Source organism: Phyllopteryx taeniolatus, chromosome 15, assembly GCF_024500385.1.
Source record: "Phyllopteryx taeniolatus isolate TA_2022b chromosome 15, UOR_Ptae_1.2, whole genome shotgun sequence".
In the NCBI taxonomy this organism is placed as follows: domain Eukaryota; kingdom Metazoa; phylum Chordata; class Actinopteri; order Syngnathiformes; family Syngnathidae; genus Phyllopteryx; species Phyllopteryx taeniolatus.
Window position 1 is genome coordinate 13,255,823 of NC_084516.1, and position 20,142 is coordinate 13,275,964.

Below are 20,142 nucleotides of genomic sequence, written 5' to 3' on the forward strand. Positions count from 1 at the left end.
TCGTATCTACTGGCGAATAGGGTTAATGCCAGTCAAGATTTGCAATTCTGCGATTCAACAATCAATGTTTTTATGTTTTTTTTTTTTCCTCTTCTTTTTTCATGCCCTATATGCATCATTAAGATTTCCCAAGAAGCCGAGGAAGAAGGACTAATCAGGGACCAAAGGCAGGAAAACTAGGCACTAAAATTTGGACTTTTATGTCACCTGGTGGTCATTATTTTAACAGCAACTATTGCTGCTACGTTGTATATCATAATTATGTATCTATAACTATCTATCCCGAGAGGCATCCAAACGGGTTTGGATGGGCATTGGCATCCTCCTTGCCTGCGCCTTGTTGTATTGTTGTCATTTATTATAGTGCAAACAGATTATTAATGTGACCTTTTCTAAGGTGCTTATGGAAACTTGCTTACACAATCCATCATCAGTGCCTTATGGTGCGAAGGAGTGAACAGCAACAGAGGTAGGTTGGCATTTAAAAGAACGCAGCTGTAGTTGTAGGCCCGAGATAATCAGCCGATGTCCTAACTAAATAGGGCTTAAGCTCGAGGAGGTCTTGTTTAATAAGCTTGCACAGGCAGGCCTGCAGGTGTGAAAAGAAGAAATGAATAAGACTACAGTACAAAATCCGCAAATATAAAGTCGTGTTTACATCGTTATACAGGTATGTTTCCTTTGTTTTGAGTTAGTACGTGGGCAGATTTATATATTTATGAAAGATTTTACTTAACAAAACTGGAAATAGAAGTGATGGGAGTGAACCCAAAATAAACATACTTTAATTCGCAAGGAAAAAATATAAATATTGGTAACTGGTAAACGGGCTTTATGTCGCAATTCAAAATTTGACCAATAATGTCAGGAAAAAGTACCCCCTGGTGCTTAACTTCTTTTTACACTTGATTAAGTGTTAAACAGGTGAATCATCTTTGCATGACACAAATATTGAAATATTTCATTACACATTTATCCTTGAAATGAAATATTTCCATATTTTTCTGCAATTTTTTTTTTTGTCCACTTGTATGACAGTTAAGAATGTTAAAATGCTACATCAAACATTGCCAGCAAGGTTTATAAAGGTTTTAGAATAGTTATAGTTACAGTTTGTTTCTTTTTCCATGAATACATGGGAAACTTTTGATACAAAAATTGAACAAAGCGGAGATCAACAGCTCCTGTTGTTGTGTTTTGTTTGACATTTGAGATTTCACTGATAACTTGTAATTATTTGTGTTAGTCTGAACACATTTGCCACATTAAGGGCTTTGGGGGTTTAAGTAAAAATGTGCTTGCTGCTAACATTTTCTTTCACCGTTCATTAAGTACCTCAAGAATTCAACAACATATGCAGGAGGTGCGTAAGGTGTATAATATGATTGGGATCCATATTAGGCCTTTTGAGCCTTGGCGGAAGTCTCAACCATGTGCCATTCTAGTTAGTGGTTGCTTTGTGTGTGATTCACACCGTATGTGCTGACTGGGATCACCGGGGCCCCATGTGGGCTAGGAGATGATCACCTGACGAGGAAGATCCCCTGCTAACCTTCAGAACTATCTGCTGAGGGCAAAAGGATTGTTTGCATTCAGCCCTCTGCCTTCTCTTCAGGGCTCTCATCCCACTAGTACACACGGGGGATTATTATTACTGCTAACCTGCACTTTATATTTCAGTTTTTTTTTTCCCCCTTCTTGGATTACAACAGAGGTCAAAACTGGATCCCGCAACAGCGTTTGTTTGATTTTTGTCAGGTTTTGTCTGTTAATATTGGGAGGTAGCACAGTGACAGCAGGCTAAGGCCAAAGCCAGAGCTCTGTTCTTGCCTTGAAGAGGGAGAGGCTGCCATCATTTGAGTGAAGAGGACACAGAGGGAAGGATGGGAGTACAAAAGGAGGATGTGGAACAGTTCCTCAAAGGGAACCCGGCTTTTGCTAAGGAGTATTTTGCCAAGAAGATGAACCAAAGCACCATATCTGAGGTGTCAGGACTACTGGAAAAACAGGTGGACTTCAGCCAATTTCAGGAACTCAGCCAGGTAATCATATTATTCTACCAAAAGACACACACCCAAAGCCATATCTGAAACATTCTTCTGCCTTTTTTCCCCAGGTAGAGGAGAGTCGAATCATGTACGACTTGATCACAGACATGCAGGAGAACATCAACATGGAAAAAGTGGTCTTTAAGATCCTCAAGAGAATCAGCGCGTTGATCCACGCCGACCGCTGCAGCTTGTTCATGTACCGTCAGAGGAACGGCATAGGCGAATTGGCCACCAGACTCTTCAACGTCAACACCCAGTCCGAGCTGGACGAGTGCATCGTGCCGCCCGATTCCGAGATCGTCTACCCACTGGACTTGGGGATAGTCGGTCACGTAGCCCAGACCAAGAAGACGGTGAATGTGAAGGATGTCAAAGAGGTAAGAGGTACAGCTACTACAACTCAAAAACTACAAATGCCTGTAGTTCATAGCACTATCAGCAGGTAGCAGCAAATCCCCACAAAGCGACCTCAAATTCTATGTCCTATTTTCAAAAAGTTATTGATGATTTAAAATTTTAGGCCTTTATGGTAAGAGCAATCCTCATTGACAGAGGAAATGGTGGGGTCCCATTGAAATACACTTCTTTTTGTAACAGTAAAGACAAAAGTGCATCAAGGTAAAGACATAAATAGTACAATTTACGTGTTGCCCTTCAAACTCATTAAACACAGTACACTCTTGTTGTTATACAATTGTAATAAGGGTAAAGACATGCAGTAGTTGCGACACTTTCAAAAATGTGGACATATCCATTCAGGTCCTAGAAGTAACACCATTTATTTTGCTGTCTATTGCGTGAATGCAAAATGGCTGCCTCATCCTGGCACTCAGCTCACGCATCCCTCTGAAGCATTGCAACAACATAAACATGCTCTCTCCAGTGGGATTAACGGTAATGACAGCAGAGAACTAGGTTAAGAAGAAAAGGGAGGCACAGAAGCACTATGAAAGATGAAGAAAGGCAAGAACAAGGTAAAAAAAAAAAAAGGCAGAACTAGTCAAAGGACAAAATAATTGAAAATAACTATGTAAAGAAGAAAAGAGGCAAAAAACTAAGTGGAAAAAAAACTGTGCAAAGGAAGGAGTCAAGAAAAGCAAAGCGATATTTGATCAAGAAAAACTATAGGTTAAATAGAAAAGAGGCAAAGAAAAACTAGTGAAGAAGAACAATGCAAAGAAGAGAAGAAAGCCACAGAAAAACTAGAAAAAGAAGTAAAGAGGCAAAGGAAAGCTAGGTAAATAAGAAAAAGAAAGAAAAAAAGAAAGAAATAGGTAAAGAAAACCGCAAAGAACAAGTACAGGAAAGAAAGGCAAAGGAGAACTAGGTAAAGAAAAAAAAAAAGCAAATAACTAGATTAAAAAAGAAGAAAGAAAGCAAAAGATGAAGTAGGTGTAGAAGACAAAAAGGCAAAGAAGAGATAACTAAAGGTGTTACACACTGGTCATCACTTTGGTAACCCTTTTAGGTGCAGACAAGCCACTAGTGCGTGAATGCAACCACGCAGCTACAATTGACCATGTGAAGGTGGAATCACCTTGGCAGACATAATCCATTTATTTGCAGCTCCACTGGAGTGGATTACACCGTCCTTGCATTTAGTCAGCAGTAATGGACAACTGGTGTAGTTTAGTGTCGGCATACATCATTAATCATTTGCAGCATCTCAAAAACTACAATGTGTACGGTCTTAAATAAGTAAATATTGGTGCTAAAATCCAATGTGCCAAGAACATGTTCGTTTCTTAAAATTTGTTGCGGTGCTGTCCATCCAAAAACATTGATCTCTAAATATAATACAGTGTAGTTTTAAAAAAAAGAATATACATATATATATATATATATATATATATATATATATATATATATATATATATAGTGTGTATGTATTTATCCGAAACAGATTTTCTTTTCAACACAATATTTGTGTTATCTTATTGGATTTAAAAAAGACGATATTCTGCGATGCTATACATGATTTTTGTTGGCTGGTAATAGTGGGGTTACTGCCAAAGTAGTAAATGTTTCTTGTAATGATTATTTGTGTTGAAATTGGATTTAGATTTTGTTGATATAAAGTGGAAATAATGCACTTATTATTATTTATTTTTTTTACATTTGATCCCAAACATTAAGAACTGCTTTGCTGTTGTTGCAAAAAGTCACATTTGGGAATACTAATTACAATGCAATACATTGTAGCTTTATTGTTTAGCTGTTGTGAATAAGATATCATAAATGTGTTTCAATATGTGCTCGTATGTGTAAAACAACAGATTACAGTCCTAAGAATTATGTGGAAAGTTAATATTTGTATTAAAGTGAATATCCCATTGTGTTTAACCTTAATTGAAATTAACAAAGCATAATGGCGGTATTTACCGGTAAGTATGTAATTGCTGATGCTAAAATAGCTGTTTGGAACCATCGTCAAATCACGATAAGACAAGAAAAGTGTTACTTCATGTTGTCATATTACACTACATTAATATTGTGTTTTTGCTGTGTTTCAGAACCAGCACTTCAGCTCATTCGGAGACGAGCTCACGGATTATGAGACCAGGAACGTTCTGGCCACGCCCATTCTCAACGGCAAAGACATGGTGGCCGTGATCATGGCCCTCAACAAGACCACCGGGCCGCATTTCACGAATGAGGATGAAGATGTGAGTCCCACGTCCAACTAACTAACAGACAAGAGTGTCAAACTCTTTTTTGATGGGCCACATTGTAGTTACGGTTTCCTTTAGAGCAGGGGTGTCAAACTCATTTTTGTCGTAGGCCACATTATAGGTATGACTTCCCTCATATAAAATATTGTCCCATATAATGACATACACAACAAAATGATGGATAACTAGTTTTAAAATCAGAAGCCAATTAAAACTGTTCAACTATTGTTACATTTATTTCAAAAAGGTTATTGGTAACATAAAATGTTTGCAATATCTCAACATTATACAAGCAAAGACACCAATTTTGGTATTTTCACAAGAAACATGAAGTCGACACACACGATTTGCTTTCGCGGGCCACATAAAATGATGTTGTGGGCTGGATCTGGCCCCCGGGCCACCAGTTTGACACCTGTGCTTTAGAGGGTCGTTACGACTCTGAAACTATAAAAATGTTTAATCGCCTCATCATAGTACTACATATACATAGCCAATTGATGGATAACTGTTTTTTAAACCAGAAATCAAGGATAATAGTTTGTTCAGTGATTGTTCAATTTACTGTTAAAAGATGTTTGGTAACAAACATACAAACAAAGAAAAACAAAAAAAGGCAATGTTATTATTTGTTGTGAATGACAATTTAGAATTTGGGTACACATTTTAGCAAGAATCATGGCAGTTGACACACTTGATTTTATTTCACAAACCACATAAAATGATGTGATGGGCCGGATGTGGCTCCCAGGCCTTGAGTTTGTCACCTATGGGGTAGACAAATAAAAATGTGTTTGTACAGTAGAATAGTTTTATTCATGCATCTTTGTTCTTTTGCAGCTCTTTTTAAAGTATCTGAAAATTGCCACTTTGAACTTGAAGATCTACCACCTGAGTTACCTCCACAACTGTGAGACACGGAAAGGACAGGTGAAGCACATTACACTCCCGAAAGTCACCGTCGGACTTTATTATACACACTTCATCCAAGAATTCTGCCATATTCGGCCTCAGTTTTGACTGCCATTGTCACATAGGTATGAATTATTGTGTTCATGACTGTGGTTATTTGCCATTGTGTGAAAACTGTGTTGCATTATATTGATGGTTGTTTGCCCCTCTCAAGCAGCTCCTGATATTTTACATGGAAAAAATAAAAGGAAATACCCGCACGCAAACCACTTTGCTAGGCTACTGTACATACTAGAAAAAACTACAGTTCTTTGGTAGTATAGTGGTTCACTTACTGGAGCTGACTCAATGCCCCAATTTGCCTTTTAATCATAATGGTTCTAATATGAATAACAAGTTAACTGTCTCGCCGATGCTGCAACTCAAAATGACAGAATTCATTGTTTTTCCTGGTCACATTAAACGTTTTCCCGGTTTGTTGTTGTTTGGCAGAATTCCTGCAGTACAAAAAAAATAACAACTAAAAAAAAAAGGCAGCACGGTAGCCGACTGGTTAGCACATCTGCCTCACAGTTCTGTGATGCTAACCACACTGTACTGCTCCAATAAAAAAACATTTGACATATATTTTCAATGAGTCACTGGTGGTGTAGTGGTACACTCGCCTGACTGGTGCAGTGATGGTGTGAATGTGAGTGCGAATGGTTGTCCGTGTGTATATGTGCCCTGCGACTGACTGGCGACCAGTTCAGGGTGTAGTCCGCCTTTCGCCCGAAGCCAGCTGGGATAGGCTCCAGCGCCCCGTGACCCAAACCAGAATAAGTGATGTTGAAAATGGATGGATATATTTTCAATTAATATTTTGTGTTTTGGCGGCACGGTGGACGAATGGTTACCACATCTGCCTCACAGGAGTTCATATCCGCCCCCTCTTGTGTGGAGTTTGCATGTTCTCCCCGTGCCTGCGTGAGTTTTCTCCGGGTACTCCGTTTTCCTCTCACATCCCCAAAACATGCGTGGTTGGTTAATTGAAGACTAAATTGTCTGTAAGTGAGAATGTGAGTGTGAATGGTTGTTTGTTTATGTGTGCCCTGCGATTGGCTGCCGACTAGTTCGCGGTGTACCTCACCGTGCGCCCAAAAGTAGCTGGTATAGGCTCCAGCACGCCCGCGGTATGGAAAATGAATGAATGAACTAATTTTAAAAAATGCTATTTGAATGACAAACAACTACTAGTAGAAATACACCAAAAATATAAAATAAGTTTATTTAGACAAAATAATTCCATAATCGTCTCACAGGTCTGTATTAAACATAAAAAAAAGTAAGGAAAAACAGTGCCATTGAGTGGCGAGAGCTAAGTCGCCATGTAGCTAAACAATGTAAGTGAACTATTTAAGCATCGTAATGAATGTAATTTTTGTTTGATTCGACTGTGACCAAAATTGAGCATTATCATCTTGGTAAAGATGGTATGAGATGGCATTTGATATATACATTTCAAAAATTATATATTTAAAAGATATTTGATAGAGCTGATCATCAGGTGTACCTAATGTTGTGGCCAAGAAGTCAGCATTCCATAGAATTGATTTCATTTGTTTTATAAACAGAGTGGTTGGTTGTTGTCACTGTGTGTGCATGCCAGCTGCTGCTGTGGTCAGCCAACAAAGTGTTTGAAGAGCTGACTGACATCGAGCGACAGTTCCACAAGGCCTTGTACACCGTGCGAGCCTACCTCAACTGTGACCGATATTCTGTCGGCTTACTTGACATGACCAAGGAGAAGGTGAGTTTTTTTTTTCCTTTTGTTTCTCTTTTCCATCGCGTGTTAACTTGGGCTCATTTATTTATTGATTTATTTTACCTGAACATAATTCTGTTTCTGCCTTTCAGGAGTTCTTTGACGTGTGGCCGGTGTTAATGGGAGAGCAGCCACCTTACTCTGGGCCTGTAACTCCTGATGGAAGGGTACTCATCTATTTTTCAGAATACTTTTAAGTCAAATTAAAATTATTCGATGAAGCGATAATATTCATAATATTTCGCTTTTTTTCAAGGAAGTACATTTCTACAAAGTAATTGATTATATATTACATGGGAAGGAAGACATCAAAGTAATACCGTAAGTAAACCTATTTTGATTTGGAGTTCTTATTTAATATATAATATCACTACAAACGGGTATGCTGGAGCCTATCCCAGCTGACTCTGGGGTTACACCCTGAACTGGTCGCCAGCCAATCGCAGGGCACATATAAACTAACAACCATTCACACTCACATTCACACCTACGGGCAATTTAGAGTCTTCAATTAACCTACCATGCATGTTTTTGGAATGTGGGAGGAAGAAAACCCACGCAGACACGGGGGAGAACATATAAACTCCACATTGAGATGTAGCTTTTGAACAAGCTTAGACTCCCCACATCCTGCCATGCCATTTGAATCTGGCGAACCCATACCCTTCTTTCCGCTCCTCTTCCTCCTGACAAATACTTCTTGCTGAAACTGTGGCCTACTTTATATCCAAACCAGCAGGCACCAGGTTACTTCCTGTTTGGTAGCTGCACAGTCAGTGCCAAATACAGTACGGGCTAGCTTGGGCCATCCTGTGCCTCATGGAAGATGCCGCGCAAACTCAGTGCGGTGTTTAAGCGCCTTTAGCATCCCAACTTAAGCAAATATCGTTGGCACACAATAAACACATGATCTGGGCGAGTGTATGCTAAGGTACCTTAAAAATGCATGTAATGTCATGTCTGTGAAGTAGATCGGGCTAACTTTATTTGTCATGCAGTAATCCACCAGCAGATCATTGGGCCTTGAGTAGTGGCCTGCCTACTTACGTTGCTGAAAGTGGCTTTGTGAGTTCCATTTGATGTCATTACAACAATGTGCATCAATCTGTGTTTTTGTAACCATGACGTAAGCAATTTTTTGGTTTTGTGTTCCTTAGATTTGCAATATCATGAATGCAGGGGCGGATGAGACATTTCAGTTCCAAGTAAGAGCTCAAACGTGGTGAAAGAAAAGTAAACATGGCAATCAATGAACACAATGTTTTGTTGGCTTGTTTCGATGATCCAGACTGAGGCACTGGACAGCAGTGGATGGACCATAAAGAATGTTCTCTCCCTCCCAATCGTAAACAAAAAGGAAGAGATAGTCGGCGTGGCCACCTTTTACAACAGAAAAGATGGAAAGCCATTTGACGATCAAGATGAGCAGCTCATGGAGGTATGGTACATTCATAACTCCACCACATATTCTACTGAACCTCTTGTATTAGTCCTGATATTCTGGTGCTGCTTATTTCCCAGGCTTTGACCCAGTTCTTGGGCTGGTCGGCTTTGAACACGGACACATACGACAAGATAAACAAGCTCGAGAACCGCAAAGGCATCGCCCAGGACATGGTGCTCTACCATGTTAAATGTCGGAACGATGAAATTCAAAATATCCTGGTCAGTACTTTTTCCATGTTCTGCAAAGTTGGAATCAAGGCAACTGAGCTCTTTTTGTTTGCTGCAGATCATCTTTAATCCAAAAGGCTTCTTCAGTTCTACATTTTATGAGTGGAGCATCCGTTTATGTCTTTGCTAGGTGTGTTTCATGAGGGTGGTCCTGATAGGGTTGTTGTTGCCAGGCGTGGCTGGTGAACAACCATCCTGAACACCAACCAGTCGTTTACCTGCCTGGTGGCAAAACAAATCGATAGCGGCCACTCTTCCAGTGGAATGAGACAATCTTTAGGGCGAGAGTTGTCAGGACATTGTTGTAAGCAGATGATAGGTGATGGTGCAAACCTCATCCTTTAGAGGTTAGGGTTTTAGTTCAAGTGTTACGGTTATGGTTTTAGTAAGAGGTTCAGGGTTACGGTTGTTGTTAGTGGTAATGGTTAGTTTGTTTTGCAGCCATAGCCCTAAAGCAGGGGTTAGGGTTAGCAGTACAAACACATTAAGTTCAGTACAACCTTTCTATTGTGGGGGCCTTTTGATTTTCTTTGTGTGTGGACTTGGCTAGGGCAAGTACAAACTTTGGCTTTTGTATCCACTCTCAGAACACAACAGAGGTCTATGACTGCGAACCATGGGAGTGTGAAGAAGACGAGCTTCTTGATATCTTGGTAAAATGTTTAAGAATGGAATGTTGAGTGTGTTGAATGCAGTGTGTCATTGACTTTTCCATTTGTAGAAAAAAGACCTTCCTCCTCTGATAAAGAAATTTGAGATCTACGAGTTCCGTTTTTCGGATTTCAAATGTACAGAGCTGGAACTGGTCAAGTGCGGAATACAGATGTACTATGAAGTCGGTGTAGTCAAGAAGTTCCAAATCCCACAGGAGGTGATTGTGCACTCACAAACTTTGTATCATGAAACAGCATGCGGCGCTTCTAAGCATTGTGGTTCTATTGGTTCTCCTCAGGTGCTGGTTCGTTTCATGTACTCTGTCAGTAAAGGCTACAGGAGAATCACTTACCACAACTGGCGCCACGGCTTCAACGTGGGACAGACCATGTTCACTCTCTTGACGGTATATATTTATGTGCATATTCAGCTTAAAAAGCAAGCAGGATTCATGAGTAATGTATGTTTTTGGGCCAGACGGGAATGCTAAAGAGGTACTATACCGACTTAGAGGTCATGGCCATGATTACAGCAGGCTTCCTTCATGACATTGACCACAGAGGAACCAACAACTTGTACCAGGTCAAGTAAGTGCTGCTAGCTTAATTTACTAGACATATTTGACATCAGACTGACTGGTCAACTGTCAACTGTCCACTGGCATTGTGAAAACTCCGTTGCTATTTGATGTGTAGTACAGATGAGATGACATCATTTTAAGGTGTTTTAATTGCAGTTTTAATGTGAACAGGTCAGGCAACCCACTAGCCAAGCTGCATGGATCTTCCATCTTGGAACGACACCATCTAGAGTTTGGAAAATTTCTCCTGTCTGATGAGGTAAAAATGTCTAATGAGAAGTATGCATCTCCAAGATTTGTCGATCCCTCCTATTTTAAATCCAAAAAACAACAAACTGACTTTTTTGTTGAGCCTGATTTAACAGCACCATCTGAAGTTACAGTACCTTAACATGTAATAGGTACTTTTGTTATATTGCAGAAGCAGGACTAAACTGCAGCTGTCTCTCCAAAAAAAAAAAAAAAATCAAATATAATGGAGTGTCATAATCCATCCATCCATTTTCTATAGCTCTTGTCCTCATTTGGGTCAAGGATTTGGGAAGTTATCCCAGCTGACTTTGGGCATGTAGTTACATTACATTTCGAGATGATATTCTTTCACTAGCAGATAAGGAATCAAGGATCTAGGTTCACCATTTTGATGACAGGAGAGAGGTTTTTTACAGAGTTATCCAGTTGGTTATTATGTTTAGCTGAAATTGTATTTAGTGTTACATTTTATGTTACAAGATTTAGCAATGGGTTGGTATTGGTCACTTTTTTTTTTTTTTTATCTTTTCAGTTAACCGTATTGTTTCGGTATCGGTTTGGAATATGGCGGCATCCACCTCACAGTTCTGAGGACACGGGTTCAAATCCGGCCTCGCCTCTGTGGCGTTTACATATTCTCCCCGTGCCTGCGTGAGTTTTCTCGGGGTACTCTGGTTTCCTCCCACATCCCAAAAACATACACAGTTTATTAATTGAAGACTCTAAATTGCCCATAGGTATGAATGAGAGTGCAAATGGTTGTTTGTTTGTATGTGCTCTGCGATAGGCTGGCAACCAGTTCAGGGTGTACCTCGCCTCCTGCCCGTTGTTCGCTGGGATAGGCTCCAGCATACCCGTGGCCCTAGTGAGGATAAGCGGTGTAGAAAATGGATTGATGGCTGGGTTTGGAATATTTATTTGGGAGGTCAATTAATTTTAGATCACCGCCAAAATTAGGAGATAATAGAATCCTGCAGTTCAAAACAGGGGAGACTTTCTGTGTAACTAATGACCAGAAGTTCTGAACAGGTGTTACATAGCCCATGGGCATGAAGATAAGCATCAGTTGCATGGCAACCTCAATTTCATGGGTGAGCTTACTTGGGCAAGAGGCGGGATACACCCTGGACAGTCAAATGCAGGGGACATATAGACAAGCAACCATTTACAGTCACATTCACGGTCCTAAAATGTGGTCTCACCTTCATTTAAATCACAAGAATAAACAAACAGAGTCTGCCTTAACTAATACCACACAAACAAATGTATGTTTTTGTCCGTGTTTTTATTGAAAATAACATTCACAGGACAGAGAGGAAAACATGAACTTTTTGGCTACAGGTTCTCCAAGAGGCGGCACGGTGGCCGACTGGTTAGAGCGTCAGCCTCACTGGTCTGAGGTGCGGGGTTCAATCCCCGTCCCCCCTGTGTGGAGTTTGCATGTTCTCCCCGTGCCTGCGTGGGTTTTCTCCGGGCACTCCGGTTTCCTCCCACATCCCAAAAACATGCATTAATTGGTGACTCTAAATTGCCCGTAGGCATGACTGTGAGTGCGAATGGTTGTTTGTTTGTATGTGCCCTGCGATTGGCTGGCAACCAGTTCAGGGTGTACCCCGCCTCCTGCCCGATGACAGCTGGGATAGGCTCCAGCACGCCCGCGACCCTAGTGAGGAGAAGCGGCTCAGAAAATGGATGGATGGATGGAGGTTCTCCAAGAGTTATTCAGAGTCAGGTGTGAGCCAAACTGAGCCAACCTGGAGTCAAATCAATGAGCGAAGATTGGAGGTGTGACTTAAAGCTACTCTGACCACTAGAAAAGACACACCAGGTTAGAATTGTCTCCTGTCAAGAATCATTGCCTGATGTGTACGATGCCTCGCTCAAAAGAGCTCTCAAAAGACCTATGATAAAGAATTGTGTGTTGACTTGAATAAAGCTGGAAAAGGTTATAAAAGTATCTCTATAAGTCTTGATGTTCATTAATGGAGAAACTTCAGCACTGTAGCTACTCTTCCAAGGAGCGGTCATCCTGAAGTAAAGGAGAAACCTCAGCTGAAGACTTACAGAAATCACTGGCACAGCCCATCTCTTTTGACAAATCTACCATACAGCAAACATTAAACAAGAATGGGCTTCATCCGAGAACACCAAGGACTGCTGTCTTAAAAAAAACATTGCTCCATGTTTGAAGTTACTTAAAGAGCACATGGACGTTCCACAGCACTACTACCAAAATAGTCTGTGGACAGATGAAATAAAGTTGAATTGTTTGGAATGAACACACAACACCGTGTGTGGAGGAAAAATGGCACAGAACACCAACATAAAAACCTTACCCCAACTGTAAAACATAGTGGAGGGAGCATGGTATGGGGGTAATGCTTTTCAACCTCGAGGCCTGGACTGCTTGCTAACATCAATGTAAAAATGGAAAATGAATTCCCAAGTTTATCAAGCTATTTGGTCTGATCTGCAACTACAGGAAATGTTTGGTTGATGTTATTGTTGCCAAAGGAGGGTCAACCAGTTATTCAATCTAACGGTTTGCTTACTTTTTTCTTCCTGTCCTGTGAATGTTTACATTATGTTCTATACAAACGTATATACAATATAATTGTTTGTGTGGTATTAGTTCGACAAGCAGATGGTTTCTTGCGATTAATTATGCAGAAATTTAAGAAATTCCAAAGGGTGTACCCAGGGGGAAAAGCGAAACAAAGCGCAAGCACAGGGAAAACATAAAATCCACAGGGAAAGGCCAAACCTGAGAATATTTCAGGATATAGTACTTTTTTGGGCAACACAATATGCCAGGCATGATAGTGAAAGGACATTGATAACTTTGCATTCCTCGCAGCTCTGCCTAGTTTCATTCTGAAGAGTGAAGTAGGAATGCAGCAGGTGTACAATCTTTTAATCTTTTCCTCTGCTGGTCACTTTTAATATTACAGTTATTCACTGTACATTACAGTACACCAACACCGCAGCAGACCGCGCGATGTGACTATTGCGAACACGCACATCGCGATGGCGATGCTTAAGCAAAATATCATGCAGCCATAGTATGATTCAAATTCTTCTTTGGTGTATTGGCAAAAATGAAATAAACATGCATGTTTTGAGCATGAAAACACAATGTAGAATACTTCCTGCCCTTTCTTTCCTCACCAATAGTCACTGAACATCTACCAGAACCTCAACCGGCGACAGGTGGACCACGTCATTCACCTCACAGACATAGCCATCATCGCCACTGATCTCGCTCTTTATTTCAAGTTAGCTCTCGTTATGCTTACTCTATTCTCATATGAGTAGATTACTACAACTAATAAATGGTAATACCTCTCCTTGCATGCTAGAAAGAGGACCATGTTCCAGAAGATTGTGGACCTTTCGCACACGTATGAGGACGAAAAGAAGTGGGTTGATTTCATGTCTCTAGAAACAACCAGGAAAGAGATAGTCATGTGAGTACACACAACACACACAAAAATGTTTTACTTCTTTCTGCCACGTCTTTAGCCTTGTACTAAATTTTTCACTGCAGGGCCATGATGATGACTGCTTGCGACTTGTCCGCCATTACCAAGCCTTGGGAGGTGCAAAGCAAGGTAAGAGGTATGCGTAAATACGTCATACGCATGCAGTACTCACTGTACGTTTGCATCATACAGGTTGCCTTGTCTGTGGCGGCAGAGTTTTGGGAGCAAGGTGACCTGGAAAGGACAGTACTGGAACAACAACCTATTGTAAGAGTTTTGTTATTTGATTGCTGAGCACAGGCAAATAAGACTAAATGCGAAATGACTTAGCAACGTGTAATAGCATTGCCAGTTCTCCAAGCAATGATATACTGTGTCTTCGCAATTTTGCAATTTTTAAATGTTTACAGTACATGTACATGATACAAAAATCATAAAAAATTGGAGGATGTCCTGTGGGATATATTGTGGTCACGTACAACCATGATTTACTAGTTTCACCCATACCCCAGCATCATTAAAACTACAAAAATAACCCATTTGCCTAACACAGAAACATCATTACTTAAGTGGTATAACTGCAAAATATCACAAACAACTGGAGGATGTCTGGTGGGGTTGCATTGTGGTCATCTACAACCATGAATTTCTTGTTTTGCCCATATTCCAGCGAGATGTGATACACCTTAACCCCCTTTAAAAAAAGAAAACATACTCAATTTGGCCAACACAAACAGAAACACTGTACTTACATATAAGAAATTGAAGAATTCCAACAGGGTTGCATTATGATCATAAATAACCATGAATTTATAGTTTCACACATATACAAGCATCTCATTTATTATACAGTACACCATATGAGGTGTATTGGACAAGATCCAGAACTGGCGTTACAAAAGATATACTGTAGTTCAAATCCAAACGACAAAATAAAACTTTTTCCCTTGGAAGTTGCTGTATCTCCCCGGAGTCAAACACACTCTCTCAGCCTTCTCTGCCACCCTTTAATGCACTTCGAGACAGATCCAAAACAGCTCTGTCGTCACACCCATCTTTATGTTGTCCACGAAAGAGAAAAAAAATCACAAGGAGCCAGGTCAGGTGAGTCAGCGGGGTCATGTTCTTCTTGGCCGGGAACTGTCAGGTGCTCAGGACACTGTGAGCAGACGCGTTGTCATGGTGAAGCAGCTACAAGTTGTACCGCCAAATCTCTTGCCTCTTCTCGTGCACTGAACAGAACAGACGCCAAAGGATCTCATTGTAGACGTGCTGATTGGTCATCTGCGCCACACTCAAGGAAAACAAAAAAAAACTCAATAGTTTGGAGTTTGGTTTTGAACTATATCTTTTGTGACACATCCTGTGCACTTGAAAAACTGAAAACATAACCTGAGCTGCTCAACAGAAACACTGCACTTAATTTTATGTATGTGCAAATTAGATCATAAACAATTTGAGGATGTCCCCTGGCTTGTATTGTGGGTGTTTACAATCATCATGCGTTACTGCACTTTGGCATAAAGCAGAATATACACGTCGTCTGCCTAATACAGAAACAAAGTGGTGCATGGTACATGTACATAATATATTATTAACAATGGAGGATGCTCAATTGACTACACCATAGTCGTTTCCATGCATGCATTTCCAGTTATTATTGTTTTCTTTTGCGTCCATCAGCCCATGATGGACAGAAACAAAGCAGCAGAGCTCCCCAAGCTCCAATGCGGTTTCATCGACTTTGTCTGCACATTTGTCTACAAGGTGATGCTTTATTTGACTGATTAAATAAACCATACTGTACAGTGCAGGACTCTGTAACGTGAATGAATGACGAACTTTACTTTGTTTCACAGGAGTTCTCCCGCTTCCACCCACAAATCCAACCCATGCTCGACGGAATCCTCAACAACAGGAAGGAGTGGAACGCCAAAAAAGAAGAGTACGAGGCGACGCTCAAAGTCATCGAGGACCAGAAGGCTGCTCAACAGGCGGCCGCAGCCACTAAAGGTGCTACTCAAAGATTCAAATGACTCATTAATGGTCGTATTTTGGTGATGCGATACATGTTTCTTAGTGACATTTTCTTCCTCCATCAGCTGATAATGCCAGCGGTGGAGGCTCCAAGACCTGCTCGGTATGCTGAAAGATGATCGCTGTAGTCACTGCCAAGGAGGAAAAAAAAAAAAGATAAAGGGAGCTGGACATGTGTGTGCAATCTTGGTCTCCTAATATTTCTGCGGCAAGATTGGTGCTTATGAGGAAGAAGCAGAGAGAGAATCGGAAGCAAGAGAAGTATCTTGTAGTCTTAACGGAATATTTACATATTTGGACGGTGTAAGTGTATTTGTATATACGGTATGTGTGTATGTTTCCCAATTGTACAGATGACTTTTGGTTGGCCAGTCAAAACTAGCATAAAAGTGAACTTGTAAATACACCATCGTTGTGAAAAGCACAGATTACTGTTTTTTTATTTACACAAAAAAAAGTCAATTTTGAGGACATCAATACATCCGTTCATTTACTTACCCTCATTAGGGTCAGCTGGAGCGTATGCCAGGTGACTTCGGGCAAGAGCTGGGGTACGCCCTGAACTGGTCGCCAGCCAATTACAAGGAACATCTTTAGGCTAAGAATGACCAAAATACTTTGTCTTTGGTTGAAAAACAAATGTTTACTCCTTCCTGTCACAGAAGTTTGTTTACCTCAGTTGAGAGAGAGAGCAAAAAGTAGCGTTCAGCACAGTTGCTTTTCACAAATCTGATGCAATAGTGATATACAGGTGCATCTCAATTAATTAGAATATTGTGGAATTAAATTTGTTTCAATTTAAAAAGTGAAATTCATATCGTGTAGATTCACTGAACACCAAAAGAAAAAACATTTGATATTTTAGAATTTTGAGGATTATACTTTATAGCAAATGCAAACCCCCAATTTACCATCAAGAAACTACATTATACAAAAAAAATTATCAAAATGATCTTTAATATAAAAAATTGGTAGGGATTGGCCTTCTGAATCTGCTTTACTTCTTTAAATATATGAACATTTCTATTCTGACTTCTTAAGATCCGCCTATACGATATGAGCCAACAAATTGCTAGCTGCTCAGTCATGATGCCTTTATACTGTATACATTGTATGAGTCAGAGTAGATGAGGGTACATTTAAGTATAATTACTAAAATAAGATGAGATACGGTCTCTTAAAATGTTTTTTGTATGCGAATAGCTGTTTTAGCGTTGAGTCAAACTTTTGCAAGAAAGTGTTAAAGATTTCACAATAATAAACTGTACTTTTATGTGAAAGTCATGAGGGAAAAAAGCCCTAATTTGCTTATTTAGTCTCATTTTTTTTACAATAGTTGCAATCTCATTACAAAAAATAGCCTGTTTTGCAAAAATAAAGTTGCAATGTCATAAGAATAAAGCCATAATTTTCAGAATTTTACAATATATTTTTTTTGAATGGTCGTAATTTAAACTGTTTAACACCGTTGAGAAAATCATGTTACATAATTTTTCTTCATTTTTTAAAAATAGAACTTATTCTATCATTCTTTATCTCAAATTTCATTTTTTTTGCTAGTAAAACAATCCTATTCTCATTGACTATTCCCATAACATTAAAATTTAGTGTGACTTGAATACTCTTTTTTTGGCGCTCCCTTAAAATGGCGACTGGTGAGTGAAGCTGCTTGTGACGGCAGATATTCAATGAAGTTATTCAGAGAAAACTAATTCATAGCAAATAAATGTACCATAAGGTGATGACAATTTTTTTCTAGACTACTCTCAAAGCTTTGCTTCTGTACATGCTCCATGTCGAACACAAACAATGATCCAAATAAAGCAAATATATTTTGTGTGTGTTGAATAATGTCACAACACGAGAATAGAATTCCTAGTGACGGTTGCATAATGACACAAGGCGTTGGAGCCTTTAGAGAGGAGCGCTTCTGTCCACACTGCACTTTCTACGACTGGCGGCTGACCCCAATCCTGGGGATTATTGCTGCTAAACGAGGCCGGGGATTACAACCGCCCTTTAAGTGAAGGACACACACATCACAATGAACACTCCAACATATGAAAAATAATCTGCTTTTATTCAATTTGGAACATAACAGAAGGTAAGTGATAGCTCACTTGAGGATGGTGTCTGAATTAGCTGTGGAGACACAAAGAGGGGGGGAAAGGTAAGATCATAAATAAAGCCATTTGACGGGCATGTGCCAAGTGATGATGTCATCATTGTGCGCTACCTTCAGCCAATTGTTTGGCAATGCGCTCCTGCTCCTCTCGGGCCTTCTTTTCAGCTTCCTCCAACTTCCGTTCCTCCTCTGCGATGGGCTTCAGGTAATCTGAATATTAACAACAACGTTACCGGTTATTATCTCACAACAAGTAACATTTGGTTATAGAGCAGTGGTGGCGAATCTACGGTCTGTGAAAGCATTTCATCTGGGCCGCCATGCCAGTTTGAAAACAAATGAAACCTTGGAAATTGTGAAAAGTTGTCGATTGATCAAATAATTGTAACACCTAATTCACTTCTTCAAAAACAAGGAAATTCTGGTTTCATGGTACGTACACCACTGCAAACCACAAGCACAATACTAAACATACCTATCGGTCCTTGGTTTTTGACGTAACCCAAATTTGTACGCAAGTTAGCAGTTGGTCCATCACTTAACGCAGTAGTAGTCATAATCACAGTAAATACTGAAATTAAAAACACCTCTAGGCCATAAATTTAAAAAACAAAAAACAGCAAGTAGATAACAATGCGTCTCCTTGTGCCATGTGACCAAGTATTCTTATTGCACAAACTCGTTCTTTACACGCCATTGGTAACCTTGCAACATCGTATGTAGTTAGTCGTAAAGCAACCCTTTAATGGTAAATAAATAGCTGAGTGAACGTGTTGATCAAAATTGAGCAGTCATCTATATCATTTTATAGAGCAGTGATTCTCACTTTGCTACTAGTACCACTAGTAGTATTCAGGCTCTCTTTAGTGCTAAAGACTCCCTGCCTAATCACAGTTCAGTTGTATTTAACTTTGTAGTACATTTGCATTCAATCTTTAAGAAGTATTTTTCAAACTTTTATTTGAGTGCATTTTTTATTTAACTTTTACGTGCAATACATTTTCATTGAATCACTATTTGAGTGCAAGAGAAGTGGTCGCTAGACTTACCAAACCTCTGTTTGCCATACAAGACGCCGAGGAACAGGGCAGACCACCGGGCCGTCTGAAAAATGACACCCACGCCATTGTGTTAATAGAAATAACACAAAAAATTGACTTTTTAAAAAATTATTATTAGTACTCCAAAGTACGTAAAACCACCCGCGCTTGTAAAGATAGGGCGAAGGCCACACTGACCTTCCGGCTGAGTTTAAAACTAAGAACAAATGACCACAAGAACACATATACAGAAATTCTTAAAGTACTTAACGACTAAATATGTCAGATATTATACAGATATTTTCCGCGTGGTTTTGCATAGCTTTACCCGTAAAACACCGCAATGTCATTGCAATACTGAGGACAGATTGAACTAGCCCACTAATACAGGGGGAAACTGACAACTAGACGTTTCATAATACGACCTATATTAAATATTATTGCAACAAAACAAGACGACTAGCGTTAAAACCATCTGATATAATCCGTTTATTTTTACCTTAATGAGCGGCGACACCGCAACAGGGGGGGCCATAGTGAAGACAAGGACGACGATCACTTCCGCCTTTTTCTTCTTCGTTTATGCTCTATCAAAGTGGACACAGCGCCCCCACCACCGTCTCAGTCTCAAAACGGTAGTGCAACTACTACAATTGGACCACGTGAAATGAATTGTATTTACAAAAAGCACAGCCAAAATGTTGAAACATTAGGGAAGTATAGCATATGCTGAAAAAAATAAAACGTTTAGTGATTATTAAAACAAAATGCAAATTTAGGGGCTGGGGGTCTTTATAAGAGGTGAACAATTTCTATAGGTTATCTATAGGTTAAGGAAACATCCATCCAGCTGTCTTTG

General features: G+C 39.8%; 1 protein-coding gene and 1 long non-coding RNA gene across 2 annotated transcripts; one reads left to right on the plus strand and one right to left on the minus strand.

Moving 5' to 3' along the window:
• The first annotated feature begins 1,477 nt into the window (after nt 1-1,477).
• Nucleotides 1,478-17,955, plus strand: pde6b (phosphodiesterase 6B, cGMP-specific, rod, beta). The gene is made up of 23 exons (XM_061800351.1): nt 1,478-2,042; nt 2,117-2,428; nt 4,565-4,717; nt 5,564-5,653; nt 7,284-7,424; nt 7,532-7,606; nt 7,696-7,760; nt 8,438-8,504; nt 8,597-8,644; nt 8,728-8,877; nt 8,961-9,104; nt 9,701-9,766; nt 9,835-9,984; nt 10,066-10,173; nt 10,245-10,354; nt 10,519-10,606; nt 13,774-13,874; nt 13,959-14,066; nt 14,147-14,210; nt 14,274-14,348; nt 15,765-15,848; nt 15,941-16,094; nt 16,184-17,955. The coding sequence occupies exons 1-23, from the start codon at nt 1,884-1,886 to the stop codon at nt 16,228-16,230; spliced, it is 2,559 nt and encodes an 852-aa protein (XP_061656335.1). The 5' UTR covers nt 1,478-1,883; the 3' UTR covers nt 16,231-17,955.
• A 224-nt stretch (nt 17,956-18,179) lies between these two features.
• LOC133490370 (uncharacterized) lies at nt 18,180-19,934 on the minus strand. The gene is made up of 4 exons (XR_009792178.1): nt 19,783-19,934; nt 19,293-19,347; nt 18,355-18,453; nt 18,180-18,260 (listed from the first exon to the last, which is right to left on the minus strand). It is a non-coding gene; the product is annotated as an uncharacterized LOC133490370 (long non-coding RNA).
• Between the last annotated feature and the right edge of the window lie 208 nt (nt 19,935-20,142).

Coding starts and splice junctions, on each gene's coding strand:
- pde6b (XM_061800351.1), top strand. CDS start 1,884: ATGGGAGTACAAAAGGAGGATGTGGAACAGTTCCTCAAAGGGAACCCG. Junction 8,645..8,727: donor ATGAGACATTTCAGTTCCAA/GTAAGAGCTCAA, acceptor TCGATGATCCAG/ACTGAGGCACTGGACAGCAG. Junction 9,105..9,700: donor ATGAAATTCAAAATATCCTG/GTCAGTACTTTT, acceptor ATCCACTCTCAG/AACACAACAGAGGTCTATGA.